The 24,088-nt window shown below is 48.0% G+C and overlaps 1 protein-coding gene across 24 annotated transcripts in view; it reads right to left on the bottom strand.

Annotated features, from left to right (window-relative positions):
- Positions 1 to 23,419, bottom strand: part of DYSF (dysferlin) — a 226,014-nt gene extending 202,595 nt beyond the window's left edge. For 12 of the 24 annotated variants that reach the window (XM_045054360.1, XM_045054364.1, XM_045054362.1 and 9 more), the window contains exon 1: positions 13,177 to 13,448. In XM_045054360.1, the coding sequence (XP_044910295.1) occupies positions 13,177 to 13,267 (91 nt within the window). In that variant the 5' untranslated portion in view covers positions 13,268 to 13,448. Of the gene's footprint in view, positions 1 to 13,176; positions 13,452 to 22,879 lie in introns of those variants that run through there. The other 12 variants (XM_003984110.6, XM_045054367.1, XM_045054374.1 and 9 more) reach the window with 4 other exon arrangements.
- Between the last annotated feature and the right edge of the window lie 669 nt (positions 23,420 to 24,088).

The following is a 24,088-nucleotide window of genomic DNA, read 5'->3' as shown; positions in this document are numbered from 1 at the left end:
GAGCAGCCAAAATGCAACAGCAGAGTGCATGCAACATACACCAAAAACACTTCCTGAAGTCGCAGCCCTGGACAGTGTATGACCCCTTTTTAATATAATAGTACTCACAGGTACAGGACACATAGCAAGCTATTAAAATATGCAAAGGACAGAAATTAGCCAAAATGACAAAACAGAAGAATTCTCCCCAAAAGAAAATTTAGGAAGAAATCACAGCCAGAGAATTGCTCAAAACAGTTTTAAACAATATATCTAAACAAGAACCTAGAATAACAATCATAAAACTAACAGTGGGGCTTGAAAAAAGCATAAAAGACAACAGAGAATCTATTGCTACAGGAATCAAAGACCTAAGAACTAGTCATGATGAATTAAGAAATTCTAAAATGAGTTGCAAAATAAGCTAGATACGGTGACAGCTAGGATGGAAGAAGCAGAGGAGAGAATAGGTGAAATAGAAGATAAAATTATGGAAGATGATGAAGCTGAAGAAAAGAGGGAAAGGAAATTACTAGATCATGAGGGGACAATTAGAGAGCTAAGTGATTCCATGAAATGAAACCATACCCATATCATAGTAGTTCCAGAAGAAGAGGGAGAAAAAGGGCAGGTTTATTTGAACAAATTATAGCTGAGAACTTCCTTAATCTGGAGAAGGAAACAGACATCCAAGTCCTAGAGGCACAGAGAACTCCCTTCAAAATCAACAAAAACAGGTCAACACCATGACATATCACAGTGAAACTGGCAAAATACAAAGATGGAGAATTCTGAAAGCAGCTAGGGACAAATGGGCCTTAACCTAAAAGGGAGGCATAAAAGGGTAGTAGCAGACCTGTCCACTGAAACTGGGCAGGCCAGAAAGGAGTGGCAGGAAATATTCCATGTGCTGAATAGGAAAAACATGCAGCCAAGAATCCTTTATCCAGCAAGGCTGTCATTCAGAATAGGAGAGATAAAGGCTTTCCCAAACAAAAACTAAAGAAGTTCATGACCACTAAACCAACCCTGCAAGAGATCTGAAGGGGGACTCTGTGAGTACAAAGTAGCAAAGACAACAAAGGACCAGAGACATCACCACAAGCATGAAACCTACAGATAACACAATGGCACTAAATCTGTATCTTTCAATAATCACTCTGAATGTAAATGGACTAAATGTCCCAATCAAAAGACATAGGGTATCAGAATGGATTAAAAAAAAAACAAAAACAAAAACAAGATCCATCTATATGCTGCCTACAAGACACTCATTTTAGACCTGAGGACACCTGCAGATTAAAAGTGAGTGGATGGAGGGGTTTCTGGATGGTCAGTTGGTTAGGCATCCAACTCTTGGTTTCAGCTCAGGTCATGATCTCACGGTTTGTGGGTTTGAGCCCCACATTGGGCTCTATGCTGATGGTGCAGAGGCTGCTTGGGATTCTCATTCTCTCTCTCTCTCTCTCTCTCTCTCTCTCTCTCTCTCTCTCTCTCTCCCCCTGCCCCTCCCACATCTCTCTTTCTCAAAATAAATAAAAAATAAAACCTTTTAAAAAATAAATAAATAAAAGTGAGGGGATGGAAAACCACCTATCATGATACTGGACATCAAAAGAAAGCCAGAGTAGCCATACTTATATCAGACAAACTAATTTAAAACAAAGACTGTAACAAAAAGTGAAGAAGGGCATTATATCATAATTAAGGGGTCTATCCACCAAGAAGAGCTAACAATTGTAAATATTTATGCCCCAACATGGAGGAACCCAAATATATAAATCAATTAATCACAAACATAAACAAACTTATTGATAATAATACCATAATTGTAGGTGACTTTAATATTCCACTTTCAGCAAAGGACAGATCATCTAGGCAGAAAACCAATAAGGAAACAATGGGGGTGCCTGGGTGGCTCAGTCAGTTAAGCATCTGGCTCTTAATGTCAGCTCAGGTCACGATCTCCCGGTTCATGGGTTCAAGCCCCATATCAGGTTCTGCCACTGACAGTGCAGAGCCTGCTTGGAATTCTCTCTCTCTCCCTCTCTCTCTCTCTCGGTTCCTCCCCCAATTGTGTTCTCTCTCTCTCTCTCTCTCTCTCTCTCTCTCTCTCTCTCTCACACACACACACACACACACACACACACCCTCTCTCTCTCAAAATAAATAAATAAACTTAAAAAAATAAGGAAACAATGACTCTGACTGACACATTGGGCCAGATGGACTTAACAGATATATTCAGAACTTTTCATCCAAAAGCAGCAGAATACACATTCTTCTCAAGTGCACATGGAACATTCTTCAAAAGAGATCACATACTAGGTCACAAAACAGCCCTCAACAAGTACAAAAGGATTGAGATCTTACCATTCATATTTTCAGATCACAATGCTATGAAGCTGGAAATCAACCACAAGAAAAAAATTGGAAAGCCCCCAAATACATGGAGGTTAAAGAACATCCTATTAAAGAATGAATGGGTCAACCAGAAACTTAAAGAAGAAATTTAAAAATACATGGAAGCAAATGAAAATGAAAACACAAGTCCAAACCCTTTGGGATGTAGCAAAGGCAGTCCTAACAGGAAAATATACCGCAATTCAGGCCCATCTCAAGAAGCAAAAAAGCCCCAAATACACAACCTAACTTTACACCTAAAAGACTAGGAAAACAGCAGCAAAGAAAGCCCAAAGCCAGCAGAAGAAGGGAAATAACAAAGATTAGAGCAGAAATAAATGATACAGAATCCAAAAAACAGTGAAACAGTTCAATGAATCTAAGAGCTGGTCTTTTGAAAGAATAAAAAAAAAATTGATAAACCCCTAACCAAACTTCTCAAAAAGAGAAAAGACCCGAATAGATAAAATAACGAATGAAAGAGGAGAGATCACAACCAACACCACAGAAATACAATTAGGGGCGCCTGGGTGGCTCAGTCGGTTAAGCATCCGACTTCAGCCAGGTCACGATCTCGCGGTCCGTGAGTTCGAGCCCCGCGTCGGGCTCTGGGCTGATGGCTCAGAGCCTGGAGCCTGTTTCCGATTCTGTGTCTCCCTCTCTCTCTGCCCCTCCCCTGTTCATGCTCTGTCTCTCTCTGTCCCAAAAATAAATACACGTTGGAAAAAAAAAGAAAAAAAAAGAAAAAAGAAAAAAAAGAAATACAAACAATTATTAGAGATACTATGAAAAATGATATGCCAACAAACTGGACAACCTGGAAGAAATGGACAAATTCCTAGACACCCACACACTACCAAAACTCAAATGAGAAGAAATAGAAAATTTGAACAGACCCATAACGAGCGATGAAATTGAATCGGTTATCAAAAATCTCCCAACAGGGGCGCCTGGGTGGCGCAGTCGGTTAAGCGTCCGACTTCAGCCAGGTCACGATCTCGCGGTCCGTGAGTTCGAGCCCCGCGTCGGGCTCTGGGCTGATGGCTCAGAGCCTGGAGCCTGTTTCCGATTCTGTGTCTCCCTCTCTCTCTGCCCCTCCCCCGTTCATGCTCTGTCTCTCTCTGTCCCAAAAATAAATAAACGTTGAAAAAAAAAAATTTTTTTTTAAAATCTCCCAACAAATAAGAGTCCTGGGCCAGATGGCTTCCCAGGGGAATTCTACCAGACATTTAAAGCAAAGTTAATACTTTGCACCTGGGTGGCTCAGTCAGTTAAGCATCTGACTTCAGCTCACGTCATGAGTTCACAGTTTTTGAGTTTGAGTCCCGCATCAGGTGAGCTGGAGCCCCACGTTTCTCCCTCTTTCTCTCTTTCTCTCTCTCTGCCCCGCCTGGGATTGGGATTCTCTCTGTCTCTCTCTGTCTCTCTCTCTCTGTCTCTCTCTCTCTCTCTCTGCCCCTTGCTCACTTGCACCCTCTCTCTCAAAAAATAAATAAAATAAAGCAGAGTTAATACCTATTCTTCTCAAACTGTTCCAAAAAATAGAAAAAGAAGGAAAGCTTCCAGATTCATTCTATGAAGCCAGCATTACCTTGATTCCAAAATCAGACAAAGACCCCACTAAAAAAGGAGAATTACAAGCCAATATCCCTGATGAACCTGGATGCAAACATTCTCAACAAGATACTAGCAAATCAAATTCAACGGTACATTTAAAGAATCATTCACGATGGCCAAGTGGAATTCATTCCTGGGCTGCAGGACTCATTCAATATTTGCAAATCAATCAATGTGATACATCACATTAATAGAACAAAGGATAAAAACCTCATGATCCTGTCAATAGGTGCAGAAAAAGTATTTGACAAAATGCAGCATCCTTTGTTAATAAAAACCCTCAAGAAAATCGAGATGGAAGGAACATACTTTAACATCATAAAAGCCATCTATGAAAAGCTCACAGCTAATAGCATCTTCAATGAGAAAAAAATGAGAGCTTTCCCCCCTGAGATCAGGAACACAACAGGGATGTCCACTGTCACCACTGTTGTTTAACATAGTGTTGGAAGTCCTAGCCTCAGCAATCAGACAACAAAACAAAATAAAAGGCATCCAAATTGGCAAGGAAGAAGTCAAACTTTCACTCTTCACAGATGACACGATACTCCGTTGGAAAACCCAAAAGACTCCACCAAAAACCTGCTAGAGCTGACGCATGAATTCAGCAAAGCCGCGGGATATGAAATCAACATAGAGAAATTGGTTGCACTCCTATACACCAATAATGAAGCAACAGAAAGAGATATCAAGGAATTAATCCCATTTACAATTGCACCAAAACCCATCAAATACCTAGGAATAAACCTAACCAAAGAAGTAAAAGATGTGTACGCTGAAAACTATAGAAAGCTTAAGAATGAAATTGAAGAAGACACAAAAAAATGGAAAAACATTCCATGCTCATGGATTGTAAGAACACATTTGTTAAAATGTCAATACCACCCAAAGCAATCTACACATTCAGTGCAATCCCTATCAAAATAGCACCATCATTCTTCACGGAGCTAGAACTAACAATCCTGAATTTTGTATGGAACCACAAAAGACCCAAAGTAGCCAAAGTAATGTTGAAAAAGAAAACCAAAGCTGGAGGCATCACAACCCCAGACTTTAACCTATATTACAAAGCTGTAATCATCAAGACAGTCTGGTATTGGCACAAAAACAGACACATATAGGGGTACCCGAATGGCTCAGTCAGTTAAGCATCTGACTTCGGCTCAGGTCATGATCTCGTGGTCCATGAGTTCAAGCTCTGCATTGGGCTCTGTGCTGACAGCTCGGAGCTTGGGGCGGGCTTAGGATTCTGTGTCTCCCTCTCTCTCTGCCCCTCCCCCACTCATGCTCTGTCTCTCAAAAATAAATAAAGCTTAAAATTAAAAAAACGAAAACAAAAACAGACACATATATCAATGGAATAGAATCAAAAACCCAGAAATGGACCCACAGATGTATGGCCAACTAATCTTCAACAAAGCAGGAAAGAGTATCCAATGGAAAAAAGTCTCTTTAGCAAATGATGCTGGGAGAACTGGACAGCGACATGCAGAAGAATGAACATGGACCACTTTCTTACACCACACACAAAAATAAATTCAAAATGGATGAAAGACCTAAGTGTGAGGCAGGAAACCATCAAAACCCTAGAGGAGAAAACAGGCAGCAACCTCTGTGACCTCAGCTGCAGCAACTTCTTACTTGACATGACTCCAGAGGCAAGGGAAATAAAACCAAAAATGAACTATTGGGACCTCATCAAGATAAAAACTTCTGCACAGCAAAGAAAACAATCAACAAAACTAAAAGGCAACTGACAGGGGGACACCTAGGTGGCTCAGTCAGTTGGGCGGCCAATTTGGCTCAGGTTATGATCTAGCAGTTTGTGGGTTTGAGCCCCACGTTGGGCTCTGTGCTGACAGCTCAGAGCCTGGAGCCTGGTTCAGATTCTGTGTCTCCCTCTTTCTGCCCCTTCCCCACTCGTGCTCTCTTTCTCTCTCAAAAATAAATAAACATTAAAAAAAATTTAATAAACAAATAAATAAATAAAAGGCAACTGATGGAATAGGAGAAGATATTTGCAAATGACATATCTGATAAAGAGTCAGTATCCAAAATCTATAAAGAATTTACCAAACTCAACATCTGAAAAACAAATAATCCAGTGAAGAAATGGGCAGAAGACATGAATAGACACTTCTTCAAAGAAGACATCCAGATGACAAACAGACACATAAAAAAATGCTCAACATTGCTCAACATCAGGGAAATACAAATCAAAACCACAATGAGATACCACCTCACACTGGGCAGAATGGCTAAAATTAACAACTCAGGAAATAACAGATGCTGGTGAGGATGTGGAGAAAGGGGATCTCTTTTGCATTGTTGGTGGGAATGCACACTGGTGCAGCCACTCTGGAGAACAGTGTGGAGATTCCTCAAAAAGTTAAAACTAGAACTACCCTATGGCCCAGTAATTTCACTACCAGGAATTTACCCAAAGGATACAAAAATGCTGATTTGATTGGAGCAAATACACCCCAATGTTTATAGTAGTGCTATCACAACAATAGCCAAATCATGGAAACAGCCCAAATGTCCATCAACTGATGAATGGATAAGAAGATGTGGTATAGGGGCACCTGGGCGGCTCAGTTGGTTAAGCATCTGACTTCAGCTCAGGTCATGATCTCGCAGTTCATGGGTTCGATCCCCTGTTCATGCTCTGTCTCTCTCTCTCTCAAAAATAAATAAACATTAAAAAAAGGAAAAAAAAGATGTGTTATATAAATATACAATGGAATATTACTTGGTGATCAAAAAGAATGAAATCTTGCCATTTACAACAACATGGATAGGACTGGAGGGTATTATGCTAAGCAAAATAAGTCAGTCAGAGAAAGATACATATCATATGTGAAATTTGAGAAACTTAACAGATGAACATAGGGGAAGGGAAGGAAAAATAATATAAAAACGGAGAGGGAGGTAAGCCATAAGAGACTCTTAAATACAGAGAACTGAGGTTTGATAGGAGTGGAGGAAGGGATTAAATAGGTGATGGACGTTAAGGAGGGCATTTTTCGGGATGAGCGCTGGGTGTCATATGTAAGACATGAACCACTGGGTTCTACTCCTGAAACCAAGACTACACTGTATGTTAACTAACTTGAGAAGAAAAAAATAAACTTTAAAAATTTTAAAAAAAGAAAGAGAGGAGAGAAGAGAGGAAATGGGGTGTTCTGGACTCCCAGAGAGAGAGAGACAGGCTGTCTCTGCCCATGAGTCAGGTGACAAGACTTACTGTAAGAAGCTTCCTGGCAGCTTAAGATTGTGCAAGCGGCCTTGATTATTCAACAAGTATGTATCGAGAACTTGTTCTGTTTTGGGTACTCGGTTGCCACTTCATTAGACTATCCATCGTACAAAGAGCAGGATAAAGATTCAAAGTATCAGGACAAAACCAGAAGGCAATGGCAACCGAAAGGAGAAAAGATAGCCCTGGCTTCCGCTGAAGGAAGACCTGCTTTACTTGTCAGCACAGATACCCTCTTACAAAAAGGAGGGGTAGACTCTGATAACTTTGATACTTGCCCACCATCTGTGCCCCAACCTAAACCTATACACCTCAGGAACTGGGCAGCTGTCATTGCCCCCCATTTCCAGAAAAGTCCTACTCTTCTCACCCTCAAGAACCCACCCTAATATCCATCTTCCTAAATCCTCACTGAAACCACCCTTTCCAGGAAACAGCCAGGAAGGGGGGACGGTAGGTAGATATACCGGCTGTGATAGAATGTACTCCGAGAGGGGTACTCTTTAAACCCAACAGGCCAATTAGAACTGGGGACTATACCTGAAATATCTATGACAAAATGTTAACATCCTTAATATATGAAGAGCACTTGCAACTAATTAAGAAAAAGACAACCCCCACAAAAAACTGGGCAAATTAAAAAGCAATTCAGTAAGAGGGGCACCTGGGTGGCTCAGTCAGTTAAGTGTCTGACTCTTGATTTCAGCTCAGGTCATGATCTCATAAGTTCGTGGGATTGAGCCCTGAATCTGGCTCTGTGCTGACATCGCAGAGCCTGTGAGACTCTCTCTCTCTCTCCCTCTCTCTCTGTCCCTCCCACCATCCCTCCCTCTCTCTCCCTCTCTCTCTCTCTCTCTGTCGCTCAAAAATAAACTTAAACTTCTTAAAAAAGCAATTCAGTGAGACATAAATGCAAGTAAGTAATAGGTAATAACACTGAAATATCACAAACATTGAAATATCACAAATATTTGAACCTAAGAAATGGTTAACGATGATTGTTAAAGCATGATAATGTTTTGTGTTAGCAGGATTATAGGGAAAAAAGTTTCATACTCAGCTAATGAGAGTGTAAAACTGGTATAGATGTTCAGGAAAGCAATTTGGGAAATGCAGCAAAGCCTTACACGCATCTCTCTAACCTCTGACACAGACAACAGCAATGCCACTTCCAGTGTTTACCCAAAGGGAATAATTAAATATGTTAATAAAGATTTAATCAATTGGGGTACCTGGGTGGCTCAGTTGGTTAAGCGACTGACTTTGGCTCAGGTCATGATCTCATGGTTCGTGGGTTCAAGCCCCACATCGGGCTCTCTGCTGTCAGTGCAGAGCCTGCTTCGGATTCTCTCTCTCTCTCTCTCTCTCTCTCTCTCTCTTTCTCTCTCTCTCTCTCTCTCTCTCTCTCTCTCTGCCCCTCCCTGTGCTCTCTCTCTCAACAATAAACATTAAAAAAAAATTTTAATGAAACAAAATAAAATAAAATCAAGCTTCACTGAAGCATTAGCACAGCCATTTAAAAAAAGATTTAATCACTAGGATATTTCCCACAGTGACAGTATAACTTAAGCAATGGATATAAATATAAAAAAGTTGATATAACCGAAATATACATCAATAGGGGGTTGATGAACTGAATTAGCGTGCATCCATGTAATAAAATACTACGCAGACATTTTTAAAAGACGTGTAAAGGATTATCTACTGACAGAAAGATGCCCCTGGTTCATTGTCAAGTGAAAATGTAAACATTCAAACATCTGAAAAAAGATATCTGGGATGGGACTATCTCTAGAGAGGAAGGCAAGGGATCTGGGAATTGTGATGGAGGGGTGAGACTGGCAAGGTTCTGTTCCTTGTCCTGCTGATACACATGGATAGTCCCTTCCCCATTTATTCATTAAAGCTGGGTGTCTCAACCTTGTCACTATTAACATTTGAGGCTGGATAACTCTTTCTTATGGGTATTGTGGGCCAGTCCTATACACTGTAGGATATTTAATAGCATCTCTGGCCCTTTCCCACTAGATGCTAGTAGCACTCCAACCCCCCTCCCCAACTCGGTGGTAACAACCCAAAATGTCTCCAGACATTGCCAAATGTGTCCTGAGGAACAAAATCACCCCCAGCTGAGAACCAGTACATTAAAGCATACGTTTACATTGTATGTACGTTACATGGGTGTTAAATTTCACACCTAAAAATTGCTTTTTTGAAAAAGAGGAAAAAAGAATCTTGGATAACTGATAACAAGTTAACTCAAAGTACCTGGATTTGGGGCCATTCATTACTTTTGCCTCATATATTCCTGCAATATATCCTTTTTAAGATTTTTATTTATTTATTTTATTTTGAGAGACAGTGCACACGCGCTCAAATTGGGGAGGGGCGGAGAGAGAGAGAGACAGAGAGAGACAGAGACAGAGAGAATCCCAAGCAGGCTCTGCACCAACCTGGAGATCACGACCTGAGCCAAAATCAAGAGTCAGACACTTAGCCGACTGACCCACCCAGGCACTCCTATAATAAATCCTTTTTTTTACACTGAGTATGCATTATGTTCACAAAAAGAAAATAGAAGGTTATTTCAACGCTTTCAAGCCACTTTATAATGTTTAAAAAGCCAGATTCAGACAGCCCTGCAGCCCACATTCCCTATACAGCTGAGGCACACCAGCCCCTAAGAAGTCTTTCCACCTTCAGAAGTTTCTATAAGATCCCCCAGCCTCCTGCCCAGAGCCTAGAGACCAGCCCCCACCTCTGTGCTCCCCCACCCCCACAGGAGACAGAAGGGTGGGAAGGAGGAGAAAGGGAGAGGGGCCCACTAGAGAGACATAGGAAGGAAGAGAAGCCCTGACAGGATGAAAGAAAGGGAAGAAACAGTAATGCCTGGGTGAAGCAGGGTAGAAATTCACCAAGCCAGGTCGCAGGAGAGCACACCCTCAAGGAAATAACATGTCTGAGCTCCAAGGGAAGAGGGATCTGGTTTTGCTTTTGGCCGTGTCCCCAGCACCTTGATTAGCACCAGCACATACTAGGTGCTCAATAAATATTTGTTCGGTGAACTAAGTGCATGAATGAAGAGGCATAAATAATCACATTAGCCAGTGGAAAATGGGCAGAACAGAAGAGAGGCACAGATCATCAAATGCTATAGGAAATGAAGCCGTTCATTCATGCAGATAATCTGTCAAACCTATCTGCCACAGCCCAGGGACCCATGGTAGTTTTAGTTAACTAATTAGTTAATTAGTACAGAACAAAGGAATGATAAGTATTCGTTAATAACCTCCACCCTCAACCCATGAGAGAGGGAGAACCCATGAGAGAGGACCCAGAAAGTGGCCTCAGAGTCCAGCCTCCCAGAGCTCATGGTCTATTTCGGGAGGTAGGTCCTGAAATTACATCCGAGCCTGGAATGCCCTGGGAACAACTGCGGGGAAAGTGGGGCCGGCCAGGCCCATGCATTTGGGGCTGCAAGTGGGAGCCAAGCAACCAGTGCAGGCTGGTTTCTCTGCAAGCAGGCCACAGTGCCCTCTGTGCCATGAGGGGATCAGGCTCTAGGCTTCTCACCCCACTAACTGCACATCTGAAACGTTGGAGAATTTTTAGAAACACCTATATCTGGGCCCCTCCTCCAGAGATTCAAGCGAAGAGGGGATAAGGAGGTTGGTAGCGGTCTTTTTTAAAGCTCTCCACGTGTTCTGTTGTGCAGCCAGGGTAGAGCACCCCAGCCTAAATGATCTGTAAATTCTGGGTCTGATTCTAATGGCCTCTCCCCCTAAGTGTCAACTCAGCCATGGACTGCAGTATGAATAGCCTCTGGGGTGGGAGTGGGGGAGGGAATGACATTAATTTCAGATTTCACCACGTCTCACATCAATTTCTCTTAAAGTGTGGTTCCAAAATGTTCTGCATCAAGTAGATGTTAAGCGCTGAGTCTCAGACCTCTTGGACCTTGCTGGATCAGAATCCAGAGGATTCTCAGGCACAGCAAGTATGAGGACCACTGGCCCAGACTGCATGAGGCTTCAGGCACAACTGAAGGATGGTCAGAGCCTGGGCCAGAAAGCACACGAACACTACAGAGAACTGCTTTGTGCTCAGCACTGGGCATCCTGATAAATAGGACAGGCTGCTGCTCTCAAGCAGTCACAGCATTCTAAGCGTGGATCTGAGTGCTGGGCACAGGCTGGCTGGGGTGAGCACTCTAGCAGACCTAGTAAGGTGCTGTACGCACAGAGAGAAGAGACTCGTGAATGCCAGCGGAAGCCTGGGTGCCTTCTTGGAGAAGGTGGCATTGCAGCAGAGCTTTGAAAAACAATAGGCTTTGAACAGTTGGAGATGTTACATTCTATTATATTTCCATTTTGCTAGGAGTTTATCAATGCAAATAAATAGTAAAGCATCACAAGGGGTCGGGGTGGGGGGTGTGAATACTGAGAGGACAGCCGCTGAATGGGGTACCTGGGCCAGGGCAACAGCCAACAGGGGCCTCCACAGATGTGGTCACCTTCCTGACCCAAGGGCACTGCCCACTCCCAGCACTCCCTGCCATGACCACTGACCTGGACACATGGCTTCCCCAGGTTTCCATTTCCTTATCTGCAGAATGGAGAGATTGGGAGTTACCACAAGACTGTTCCAGAACCAGGGGGAAAGAGCTGTGAACAGATCCCAAAGCATCCAGGAGACCTAGGCTTCTTTAGGCCCCTGGTCTCAAGACCCCTACAGAACTTCTTTTCCAGCCAGAGGTGGACCCACAATTTCTATAAGGGAATGGCTTAGGCAGATGAGCTAGCGACCTTGTCGTGAAGTTGCATTTCATAGTAGGCATCCAGTAACGTCACCAGCTCATGAAAAGAGCAAAGCTTTCCAAAATGTGTTTACTTACATTTTTCAAAAGAGGGATAAAATGTAAACTGTCCCATAACAAAGAATAAATGTGAGTATTTCTCACTTTGCCAAATTGTGTCTGCCATCTATGGTCATTATTAGTTTGAGGAGCTTGGAGTCTGGATGGAGATCCTGGGTCAGAGCTAAAGAGCCCGCTGGTGCCCTCACTGTTTTCAAATCTCAGGAAAACACCGGCCACTTTTCCCTCTACTTTTGGTAAGAGAGAAACCCTCTCTCCTCTCCTTATTTATCTTTCTTTGCAGAACTGGGGTCCTGACTCACAGCCATTGTTCCTTCTCTTCATTTTAACATATCCTTCCTTTTCTCCTTCCCCCTCTTGAGACACCTCCTCCCATGAGAATGTCTACCTTAAAGGGGATGGGTTAAGGGTACATGGTGAGAAGGGGGGTTAGGAGTCCTTTGTTGCTCCAGAGAGAGAGAGAGAGACCCTCTCTTGTCTAAGCACCTCATGTAGATGCTTAGGCTCTTTGAATTCTGAAAAACATCCTTGACACCGCTCAAAATTCTGGCGTCAAGGCCATATCGCTCCTATTTTGTTCCTTTTCTTCCCAATTGAGGCATGGCGGATTCAATATGGCCAGTGTTCAATAAAGACGGGCGAATGAATGAATGAATGAAATAAAGACACAACTTCAAAAGCACACCATCTACGCGCCCAGTTTGTAAGCGATCCTGATTCCTCTCTCTGTTCTGCACCCATCTTTCTTTTCTCACCCTTAGCCTCTCTGCCCGGTAAAGGGTTCTCGCATCATACCTCCGGGAACGGGTCTTAGAAAAGTGGCAACTATTACATACTATAGCACTTTCCGTTTTCCAAAACTGCAGAGCACTATGGTATTTATTATGCTCTGGTTCATCCTCCTCGCCCTCCCTGCAGAGCTGAGATTTCTGTCCCCGTGCCCTGGGCTAGGGTTAGTGCCGGAGCCGTGGCCGCAAATGCGGCCGCGCGCGGAGAGTCGGGCGGCGCGGGCGCGCGGGTGCCGCGGCCAAGGGGCTCTCACCTCGGAAAGTCAGGCTGGCGACCGGGTCGCTGCGCCGGTCCTTCTTCACACTGGGGAGGTTGCTGGCCCTCACCAGCAGGCAGCACAGCATGGTTGGGCCGCCCCGGGCGCGCAGAGGCACGCGGGCAGGACGGGAGCGGGAGCAGGGGGCCCGGGCACCAGCGAGCGAGAGCCCGGCACCGCGGCGCCCGCGCCAGAGGGGAGCAGTCGCCTTCGCTGCGCTTCCGCGAAGAAGTCCGCGCGCCCGGCCGAGGCCGGGGGGAGGACACAGGACACCCGCTGGGCGGACCGTCCCACCCCCGCCCGGCCCTAGCCCCCGCCCAGGCCCGCCCTGGGGTCAGATGGGCGCCGGTGGCTGCGCTGGTCCCCCTCGGCGGATACCCGCCCCGGGCCGGGAACGGAAGCGGCGCTGACGCGGAGCGCACAGCTGAGCCAGGCGCCGGCGACTGGAGCCCGGCGCTCTGCCCGCCGGGGCCGGAGCGCACCAGTGCCGACCTCGCGGGAGGCCGCGGCTCTGCACCCCGCTGCGCCCAGCCAGGCTCCGCACGCCTAGGACGCCGGGAGACTGGGGAACGAGCGAAGGCGGGAGGAGGGGACATCCGGCCGCAAGAACGCGAGAGTCTGCGGAAAACTACCAGTTGCAGCGAGTGTGCGGAGCGGCGGGGCGACACGCTCCAACCCGAGCCCCCGGCTTCGCGCCGCCCGACCAATTACCCGCCCGCGGTGCCCAGGCGGCCGTTCTGGAAACACTCCCGGACCGGCCCGAGCCCTCGCGAACCCGCCCCTCAGCTTCTCCAAGCAGTCTGGGGTCGCTCGTCTCCGTGCGCTGAGGTGTTTAAATTATATTGCGTTCCCTGAAGCACACCGATCCACACGCTGCCCACTCGGTCCCCCTGCCACCGCCTCGACAGCAACCTCCAGGCCCCCTCGCCCCCTACAGGGGGGAGGAATTGAGTTTAGCGCGAGCCTTGAGTGCTTGTCAGGTCCTTTGCAGCTGGCGGACTTCTCGACCACGGGAGCCCCGGCTTCTCATCTCTACACCCCTACACCGCAGCACCTAGCACCGGGCAGGACACTGCCCCTCCTCCACCTCCTCACTGGTCCTTAGCCTAAATTCAGTGACTAGTCCTCATTCTCCTGCAAAACCTCTCAACTCGCTTTCCCCTCTCTTATTTAGAGGCTCCAGCATTTTTCATGTGGGTAAACCATAACCTGGTGAAATCCAACTCTGCTTACTCCACCCTGCACCGAAGATGTGGGAGAATCGCAGATCTAACCTGCCCCCACCACTTGATAACCGTGACTCCTGACTCAGGTGCACCCTGACTGCTACCCAGCAAGCAATCTTTCCACAGTCTCTTCAGAGAGGACTGTCATACTTCTCTCCCCAAACCTACAACACCCCAAGCCACCCTCACTCTGTTTGCTTCCTATTTACTGAGTACAGAACTTCCCCCAGGCTCCCAGGCTCCTAACCCCCATCAGCATCTGTGCCCAAATCCTTTGCCTTCTGTCCCATTTTTAATTGTTTTCCATTTTATTTATTTTTACAGAGAGAGAGAGCGCGCGCGCACGTGCTTGGGGGAGAAGCACAGAAGGAGACAGAAAGAGAATCCCAAGCATGCTCCATGCTCAGCGCAGAGCCTGATGTGGAGCTCAAACTCACCAACCGTGAGATCATGACCTGAGCCCAAACCAAGAGTCGGAAGCTCAGTGACTGAGCCACCCAGGTGCGCCAACCTTCTCTCCCATTTTTTATGAATGAAACATCTATACTCCTAAGACCGGCTGGACACTTGGGCACTGGATCCCACCCCTTCAGTGACAAGTCTGAGGCTGTCTTCTCCCCAGCCTTAAAGGTTGCACCTTTTCTAGCTGGCTGGGGACTTCCTCCGGACTCTCCCACTCTCCCTGGGTGACCCCACTACCTTCATAATGAGGTGGACACTTGCTTCCTCTCCAACATTCAGACCTCCTTCATCCCTCTTAGCAGAACGCAGCTGTTCAGGTATGACCCCCCAGGCCCAGCTCCAGGTAGATCCTGATCTACCTGAGCCCATCTCCTGGCAACGGCTCTTGCTTTAGCACCAGACATACATCCTGAGTTGTTCTCCAGAAGGGATGGGCTTTTACTCCGGAAACGGACAAGCCCAACTCCCTCCCCTGATTCTTAAGAATAAGGAAGCCTGAGGATCCCATTGGCCTACCATCTCTAGGATGCAGCAGACACCTGTGGCAGCAGACCGGAGAGAAAAATGGTCTGCCTGGGTCTGAGATGACTCTGGAGCTGTATGCTGTATATGCACAGAACCCACCATGTCTCTGGATCCTACTGGGGCCTAGTACTCGATGGGAGTTCCCTCCAAGGGGGCATGTATTGCGAGGGAAGGTCACCCTAAGACTGTTAATTATTAAAGCCTATTTGAGGCAAGATCTCACTTACTTGAAGCTTAAATCTTCCTTGCTGACACCCATGACTTTGGTAGCATCTATGTGCCCACAGTATCCAAATGCCTCCACTGAGGCATTTTCTCTACTACCCTCTCCTGCCTGGGCCACTGCAGGGGCCTCCCAGCTGGTCACCTCTAGTCCATTATCTACACTGGGGCCAGGTGATCTTACAACAGATATGATCAGGCCTCAAAGGCCTCCCTTGCTCTTGGGATGAAGCCCAGATCCCTCACCTCCACCCACTGAGAAAGGCCACTCCACCCCTCACTCTCTGAGTCCCAGCTCCTATGGCTTCTCAGGTTTGGGAACGTGCTGAGCTCTCTTCCAACTTGGAGCCCTGCCGTCTCCTCTGCTTGTGAACGCCTTCCCCTCTCTCTTCACAGGGCAAACCCCATGCATCCTCAGGCCTCAGCTTACATATTGCGCCCCTGGGGAAGCCGTCTCTGACATCCTGGCCTAGGATGGGTTCCTCTGGCAAACAACTGGACAGCCGCACTTTTCTTCTTGGCATTCATTGCAATTATAAGGAATAACTGTGTAATTACCTGCTCGAGGTCTAGCTGGATGGTGGGGTCAAGGAGGGGAAAGACCAAGGACATCTCAATCGGCCAGGTATTCCCAGTGCACAGTAAGGGCCGGCCTGCGGTTGGCGTAGTGGCCAGTGGACTCGGTTCCCCAGTGTCCTTTCCGCCCCATGATGAGATTAAGCCAGTGGTTCTCAAAGAGGGCAGTACTGCCCCCTGGGGGAGTTTTGGATATGATGATTTGGGATATTTTTTACTGTCCCAGTGATTCCAGGCTGTGTTCCTTTCCCCCAGCTCTCCACACCCCGCCACCTCCTCCTGCTTGAATCCATCAGAGGTAGCACAGGAAATCTGTAGGGGGCATATCTGATATTTCCAGAGGAATATTCCAAAGGACTCATACATACAAACATTTGGCTTGTGTCCCAGCAGCAGGGGCTCCACACGTCTGTTCTGTAAACCAGAAAAGCAGCAGCTGGTGGCCTGAGCCCCGGACACTTCCTGAGGCCCCTTTCCCATTCCAACCTCCAGCTTCCCAGCCTGGCTGCTGTTCACTGCTTCCTGATGAGATAACTGACTGTTCCTTTGGAGACATCATAGTGCAGCCTCGTCCTAAAGGGGGCTTCCTCCCAAAGGGACTTGTATCAGGAATGCAGTTCTCATGGACAGCCAGCTGGGCCCTCAACTTGTCGCCTTTCTATATGTTCTCCCCTTCTTCTACAGAAATGTTGCACAGTTTTACCTGGACACATGGCCACCCAAATAGAAACTAGATATGGCCTCACAACTAGATATGGCCATGAAACCAAGTGATGGCCAGCAGGGTATGAGCAGAATGTACAAAACTGTCTGATTGTATCCTTATAGGGAAGAGGCACGCCTGCCTGTGCTGTGATACAGGTTGTGATGGTGAAGTCACCAACCATGTTGTCAAGGGGACCCCCGGGAATAGCAGAGCAATAAGACAGGAGGATCTGGTGCTAGACAGCCCTGTGGGTCAGAACCTTACTGGCCAGAACTGCCTAAACATCAACTAGGAGGTAAGTGAGAGAGACTACCGTGTTCACACCACCATTAGTTAGGGCTCACTAATAGCCAGGTTTGCACCCCACCTGAAGCTCAGGTATGGGACAGCTCCTCAGCACCCCAGACTACCCCAGTACCTCTGTGAAGGTGGTAGGGCCAGCTTAGGAGCCACTGAGAGGTAGGAAGGCGGTGAGGGGACCTGTTTTGAAGCTGAGTCTGCATAGCAAGCCCGGACTTTACTTAAGATGTCACGTTAAGTGCAACAACATTTCAGGGCTGATAGAGATGAGGAGGAAGGGACTAGAGTTCTCCTCAATTTGCCCCGTTGCCCTATCGGTGTATTCACAGATAGGTGCTGACTGATCATCCCAAGAGAGAGGAGACTGGCTGTCTGTTATCCCAAGAGCCCAGGACTAAGGTCTCCAAGATTGAATGAAACACCGTGCTTCACACACTGTGATTGGTGTCCCCTGGGGGTGCATTCGGCCTACAGACCTATTGTCTTTGAGCAACACAATGTTTTATAACAAAATAATACCTTAATTAAACATCAGGAGGTTTCTCCTACGAATCCGAGTTTATAGCTTCTCTTGAAAAACCAGAGAAGCTGGCACACGGGCCCAAATTCTCTGCCTGACAGTGCCTATCTGGCACCTGTGCAGTGAGCCGTGCACTCTCAGCTCACGCCACTTGCCACCACTTACCCAACGCGCATGTGCTTTTCCTTCTGACCTCATCTTAGTTACACCACCTCCCAGGCTCCCCTAGGCATGTGAGTTTTTGGTCCCTGCCCTCTCTGTCACCTATTAGGGGTCCTACCTCCCTGTCAGTCGACGAAGAGGTACTTCTAACTGAGATTCTTCTTGTTGCTGGAGTTGGGCCGACTGGTATCTTCTGGCTCAGGTCTCTCTTTTTACCAAGGCCTGACGTGGGGTGACCAAGAAGCAAACACACCTTGCCCCTCTGCTCAATGATACCAACCTTGAGATGAAGACTCTGCCTATGAATTTACAGGATTCCTTCAGGGCACATGTGTCAAGGTCCAAGAACTTCCAAGAGTATGGACAGTCCAAGGCATCCTTCTGCCCTCTCCCCTCACATTCACTGAAGGATACGTGCTCCATTGATAGCCCAATCCAAAGCTGGGACTGAAAGGGCACCTGTGTATCCACCAAGGGTGTAGAATGTACAGGCAGCAGTGACTCTGGCCATGGCCATGATCATGTGACTTCCTGGGCAGAACCATCTTGTAGTGGGAACAATCAGATGATCCTGGGCCTCCATCCCAGTCCACCCTTTTCTAGCTGTGTGACCCGAGGCATGTGACTTAATCTTTGAGAGTCTACTTCCACTTCTGTGAAATCGAGAGAATGATACTTCACAGAGCTGTTGGGAGGATTCAAACTGAACGATAGCCCTTCCGGCACAATGGCTGGCACACAGTAGGTTATAGTAGATGTTAGCACTCTACTGGCTAACGTTTCATTCTAATGAAGCAATTTGGAAAGAGATCAGCATACAGATAGCTGAGAGTGAGCATGACTTTTACCTGGGGAGAAGCACCGAGAAGGTTTGTAGGCTTGAAGGGTCACCAGAGGAATATTTGTCCCAAGAAAGACCTGCCACCACGGTGATGGCCATGGCCAGACATCAGGCAGGTGGACAAATGCCTTCAACTCAGAAGGGGCTGCTCCAGAGTGGGCAGCCAGAGGAGATAGGACCAGGGTCCCTTGAGGCAGAGGGGATGGCCACTCACCACTGAGCCCCTTGTGCCCAGTGTGATGCAGCTGATGATAGGAATGACCAGGCAAAAAAGATAGTGACAGTCTTCTTGGATGTGTGAAGTGATTTCCTTGTATATGTACAATGCATGTTAACTATAATAATTATTATAATAAATATATATATAATCATATATAATATTAGTAATAATAGCTAGTATGCATTGAGTGCCAAGAGACTGTGTCAAAGAGACTGGACTCCAGGGTGTGAGCAGACCTGGGTTCAAATCCTGCCCCTCCACCTTTTACTGCTTGTCTCTTGAAAATCAAAGGTAAATTATGACCCAAAGGAAATCGTGAAGCGGTGAAAGATGGAGCTCTGGAGCCAGATTGCATGAGCTCAGTTCCCAACTCCACTACTTACCAGTGTATAACATAACCTCTTTGTGCCAGTTTTCTCATCTGTAAAATGGGGGTGATAGTTGCTATTATATATGGTTGCTAGGAGGGTTAAGTGTTTACATACAAGTGCCTGGTACAAAGTATAGCTGGAACATGATGTAGCTCACGGTTAATGAGTTTTATTTAGAACAGTGCCTAGCACCTACTAAGCTCGGTATCAGTTAAATACGTCTCTTTCAAAGATTATTTTTTTGAGAGTGACAGAGCGCAAGCAGGGGAGAGAGAAAGAGAGAGACAAAGGATCTGAAGTGGGCTCTGTGCCAACAGCAGAGAGCCCAATGCTGGGCCTGAACTCAAGAACCAAGATCATGATCTGAGCCAAAGTCAAATGCTTTGACTGAGTCAAAAGCTGAGCCACCCAGGCGTCCCTAAATATGTCTCTTTCAAAGGATTGTTATGGGGTTTTAAAGAAACAGCAGCTGAAAATGGTACATTGTTTGTACTTAAATGAATGCCCATTCTCTCTCCTTGTGATGAATGTACATTTTCAAAACCAGAATCCTCCATCTATTAGTCATTTGTCTTATATTGTGTGCCCTGCAGCCTTGCACTGCCCCCTACTTTGACTCAGCCCCATGCCAGGTACCCCAAGCACCGCCCCCCCCCACCCGTGCTGGCTCAGGCTCATGGTGCCTGGGTGTGGGCAGCACATGGTATGCTTATTCATGAGCCATGGATGCTGAGAACAACAGAGGGCGGTGAAGAGGGGGGTGGGGGTGAGGATGGGAGGTGCTTTAGCCCCTGTATGACCTTGGCCAGGCCCTTGCACTTCTCTGGGCCTATTTGTTCATCTCTAAAGAGGAAAAATACCCCTGCCTTTTGGCCTCACAAAGCTGCTGTGAGCATGACATGAATTTATGTGTGCACAGAGGAGGTGTCATTATGGGATATTATAATCAGGTAGCCAAAGGAGGAGCTTTATGGGCCCAACACCTAAAGCGTCTGGCTAACTGGTGAGGGACTACTCCCCAGAAGGGTGTTTGGCTCTGAGTAGTGATAGTGTGTCCCTGAGACTGGGGCCTTCTGTGTAATCATTCGCCAACTTGGCTCTGGCTGGGAGAAGGAGGGTGAACAGGACTGAATGCGGCAGGGAGGCCAAATTTGGACGTGGGTTAAGAGCAGGGACAGTGCAGGAGGTGGAATGTGTCCAGGTCTGGGGGAGGGAGGGACTGCATTCCTGGTGACTGGGAGTGTGGGCTCACTAGCCCCCTCTGGGGGCACTCACTGTCAGCGCAGACAGCCTACTTCCTTTCTCCCAGGGAAGGGGAGACCACCCAGGGGAGCCAGGCAGCAGGCAAAGGGCAAGGCTGCAGACTGACATCACGCAGGTGGGGGGAGGGGCGAGTCAGGGACACCAAGGGAGGATGACGGATGCGGGATGGGGAAGATGGCCCCACAGACAACCCTTGGGGTTGAAATAATGACAGGAGAGGAGCCACACCAGCAGTACTCCTGTGGGTAAAGCACTTCAGGGGTTAGAAAGTGCTTCCCCATACATTATTCATTCTTTCCTTTCTCCTACTAGGGTTCAGGGCCTGGCATGGGTAGGGGAACCGTGAATTATGAGACAAGTATGTATGTGTGTGTGTGTGTGTGTGTGTATGTTTGTGTGTGTGTGTGTGTGTGTGTGTGTGTGTGTGTGTGTGTGTGTGTATTAGGGGTGGGGGAGGGTGGGAGAGGTTGTGATCAGGGAAGAAAAATCTGGTTCAGGCTGAATGGACACCAGAGGAGACAAGACCCCTGAGAACACAGGCAGAGCTCCATGGTGGCCCCCCTTGAGGTTCTTTTATGCATTGGACAGCTCTAGAGGGTGCCATTTGCAAAGCTTGTTCAGCCCTTGGCCTAGGGCACTGTGATGGGGGCTAGGGCACTGGAGCAAGAGGCAGCTATTCAAGCACAGGGTTTCCCCCTCCCTCCAAGATGACAGTACCCTCCTTCCCCTCAGCTAGGGGGATATTCACGGTGGGTATGATGCTCCCTGCAGCTGAGCAACTAGGAGCCCTGGGCCCTTCGTGAGGCTGCTGGCCTGGCCTGACATGCCCAGTGCTGAGGATGCAGAGGAAGTGTGGAGGCCCCCCATTTGTGCCTTTGTCTTTCCCCTGGAAACACCTGGATAAATTTCATTTCCGGAGAAAACTGTGGGAAACTGGTGGAGAACAGGTCAAAACAACACGTTAGCAAAAAAAAACAGCTGTAGTGTCATCTCCCACTCCCCTTCTATCCCTCCTCTTGGCTCAGGCTGCTTCCCAGGTCACAGGCTCATTCAATGACTCCTCCTTGAGAAGCCCCAAATTTCACATCCAGGAGTGTGTGTGCACATGCACCTGTTCTGACATGTCTTTGTGTGCTGTGGTGGACACATGCCTTCTTTCTCTGAACCTCTACCCCTTGGAACATCACAGATGTCATATGCAGTCCTGGGTGTACATGTGTCTCGGAACACATATGTACATAGGCATCGGGCGTCTGGGAACAAACAGGTATATCCAGGAACTCACGAAACTGAAAAGGGAGGTCTGTTGGATGTTATGATTTTTGAGGGCCTGAGATGAAGCCAGGTCTCTGGAGAGAAGGGAAGTGACAAGTAATAGAGACTGAGAACAAACCCACTGGGTTGGGGCTGGGGGCTGGACTCTCATACCCTTGGCTCCGGTCCTCCCCCCCCCCCCCCCTCCATTGGCTCTAAACCTAAAAACCCAGCGGGGTAGACCACAGCTCTGGCTTGACTGTGAGGGCAGTCCCAGGAAGCAGATTGGGCCTGGTCCTCACTTCCTGGAGAAAAAGTTCAGTCATGACCATGGGAAGACTTTACTGTGGGAGGTCCCAATCTGATAGGGGAGTAGGCTCCTCTGTTCAAGGATGATGAAGATACCACTCCCCAGATACCACTCCCCAACAAGCTCCAGTCTGGTGGGAGGGAGGGGAGAAGGGAGAAAGTTCCTAGAGGCTGGTGCTGGTGTCAGCCCTGCCAGCTGCTAAATTTCTCCCATCCTGTGCGGAAAGCCAGAGTAGGATCCCTGGACAGGAGAGCGCTGCCTCTGCCCCCAGTGGCCGCCTGCCTGCCAGCCCAGCCTGTGATAGAGAGCTGAGGCCTCGGAGAGCAGCCAGGCCCAGGCCTGGGGAAGACAGCAGGGCTATAAATAGGCCTGGGACCCAGCCTTCGGTGGAGAGGAGGAGATCCCCGCAGTACAGTGCGGGAAGACCTCTGCTAAGAGACCCAGAAGAGTGAGAGGAGAGGTGCTGGCCCCAACTTCCAGGCCCACTTTAGCCCCAACCTGGGTTCAGCTTCCAGGTTCCAGAGAAGCGCTGTTCAATCACCTCATTCATTGCCTCAGTTTCCCTCTGGGTCGCCCCTTTCTGAGGATGTGTGTCTTTCCAACACTCAAAGTCAGTCTGGCGGGGGCGTGGAGTCTCTTCTCTCCCATCCCCGTGCCCTCTGGGTGGAGGTCTGAGGTGTCCCCTTTCTGACCAACCCCCCCCCCCATCCCTCCGCCCGGCGGGGATGCAGGCCCCTCCTACCTGCAAACACCGCTGAGCAGTAGGCATCGCTGATATCGGTGTCTGGGGTGTGGACGTTCTCGGCGTAGAGGATGAAGACTCTCAACATGACTGGCGCGAGAAAGGGCCCCGTGCGCCCAGGGCGCGGAGAGGGCTGGAGAAGGTCGTGGAGGATCTAGGCGCAGCTCGTGGGTCTCCTCACTGGAGAAGGCTGGAGGAGGGAGGCCGTTTGGGATCGCTGGCTGCCGGCTCAGATCTTCTGCTCTTAAAGAGGAACAGGCCAGCCCCGGGCTGCTCCAGTGGGCTACACGCGGTCCTCGCACCCTCTGCGCTTACCAGCTTGTCAGCAGGCGCTCTGAGAACTGGGGCTGCTGCTCATCTTCCACCCCCGCCGCCCTACCCGGCTCGGCCGAGCTGTAATTCAATGCTCCGGCCGCAGACTCTCCCAATGACAAGGCATTTTGCACCTGGCTGGGGAAGAGCGGACTGGGCGGCGGCCGCGATGGCGGAGGGCTGGCCCAGGGCTCAGGACGCCCAGCGCAGTCCAGATCTCGCTCCAAATGGGAGAAAGGCTCTGCCCCTCCCCCGACCTTCCACCCCCGGCCTCGCTCCTCGCCAAGTCTGTCGCCTCCTCCCGACGCGGGGATTTGAGCACTCCCGGTCGGACGGTCGGAGTCAGCGGGCCGCTCTGAGGACCAGTTGGGGAGCAGGCGCAGGGACTGCGCTTTCCCGAGAAGCCAGGAGCTGAGGAATTTCATTGACCGACCTGGTCTAGCTGCCTTAAAAGCTCTTGCTTACCGCCCCCTCCCCCCCCCCGCCCCCCACTTTCTGGCTATAAAGCAACATCTGGTACCTTTAACACAAAAGCATAAAAGAAAGAAATCTCTGAGTCTGAAAAAAAAGTATTAACATTTGGAGATTTACCAATCCAGGCTTTTCCCTCTTGAGTGTGTGTGTGTGTGTGTGTGTGTGTGTGTAAATTAGAGCATTTATTATATTTCTGAGGTCAATGTATATGCAGTTCTGTGCACTGCTTTTTCAGGTAACATTTTCTTGCATCATTATTCATTTTTCATAGACAATTTTTTCAATAGCTACATACTTTTGTATCATATGAATGGACTAGATTTACAAAACTTTCCCATTGTTATGCATCACTATCGTAACAGTGAGAAATACTTTTTTTTTTTTTTTGTATAAAAACTAGGATATAACCCCATCTTGAGCCCC

Source organism: Felis catus, chromosome A3 (genome assembly GCF_018350175.1).
Source record: "Felis catus isolate Fca126 chromosome A3, F.catus_Fca126_mat1.0, whole genome shotgun sequence".
In the NCBI taxonomy this organism is placed as follows: domain Eukaryota; kingdom Metazoa; phylum Chordata; class Mammalia; order Carnivora; family Felidae; genus Felis; species Felis catus.
This window is presented reverse-complemented; position numbering and strand designations above follow the sequence as displayed.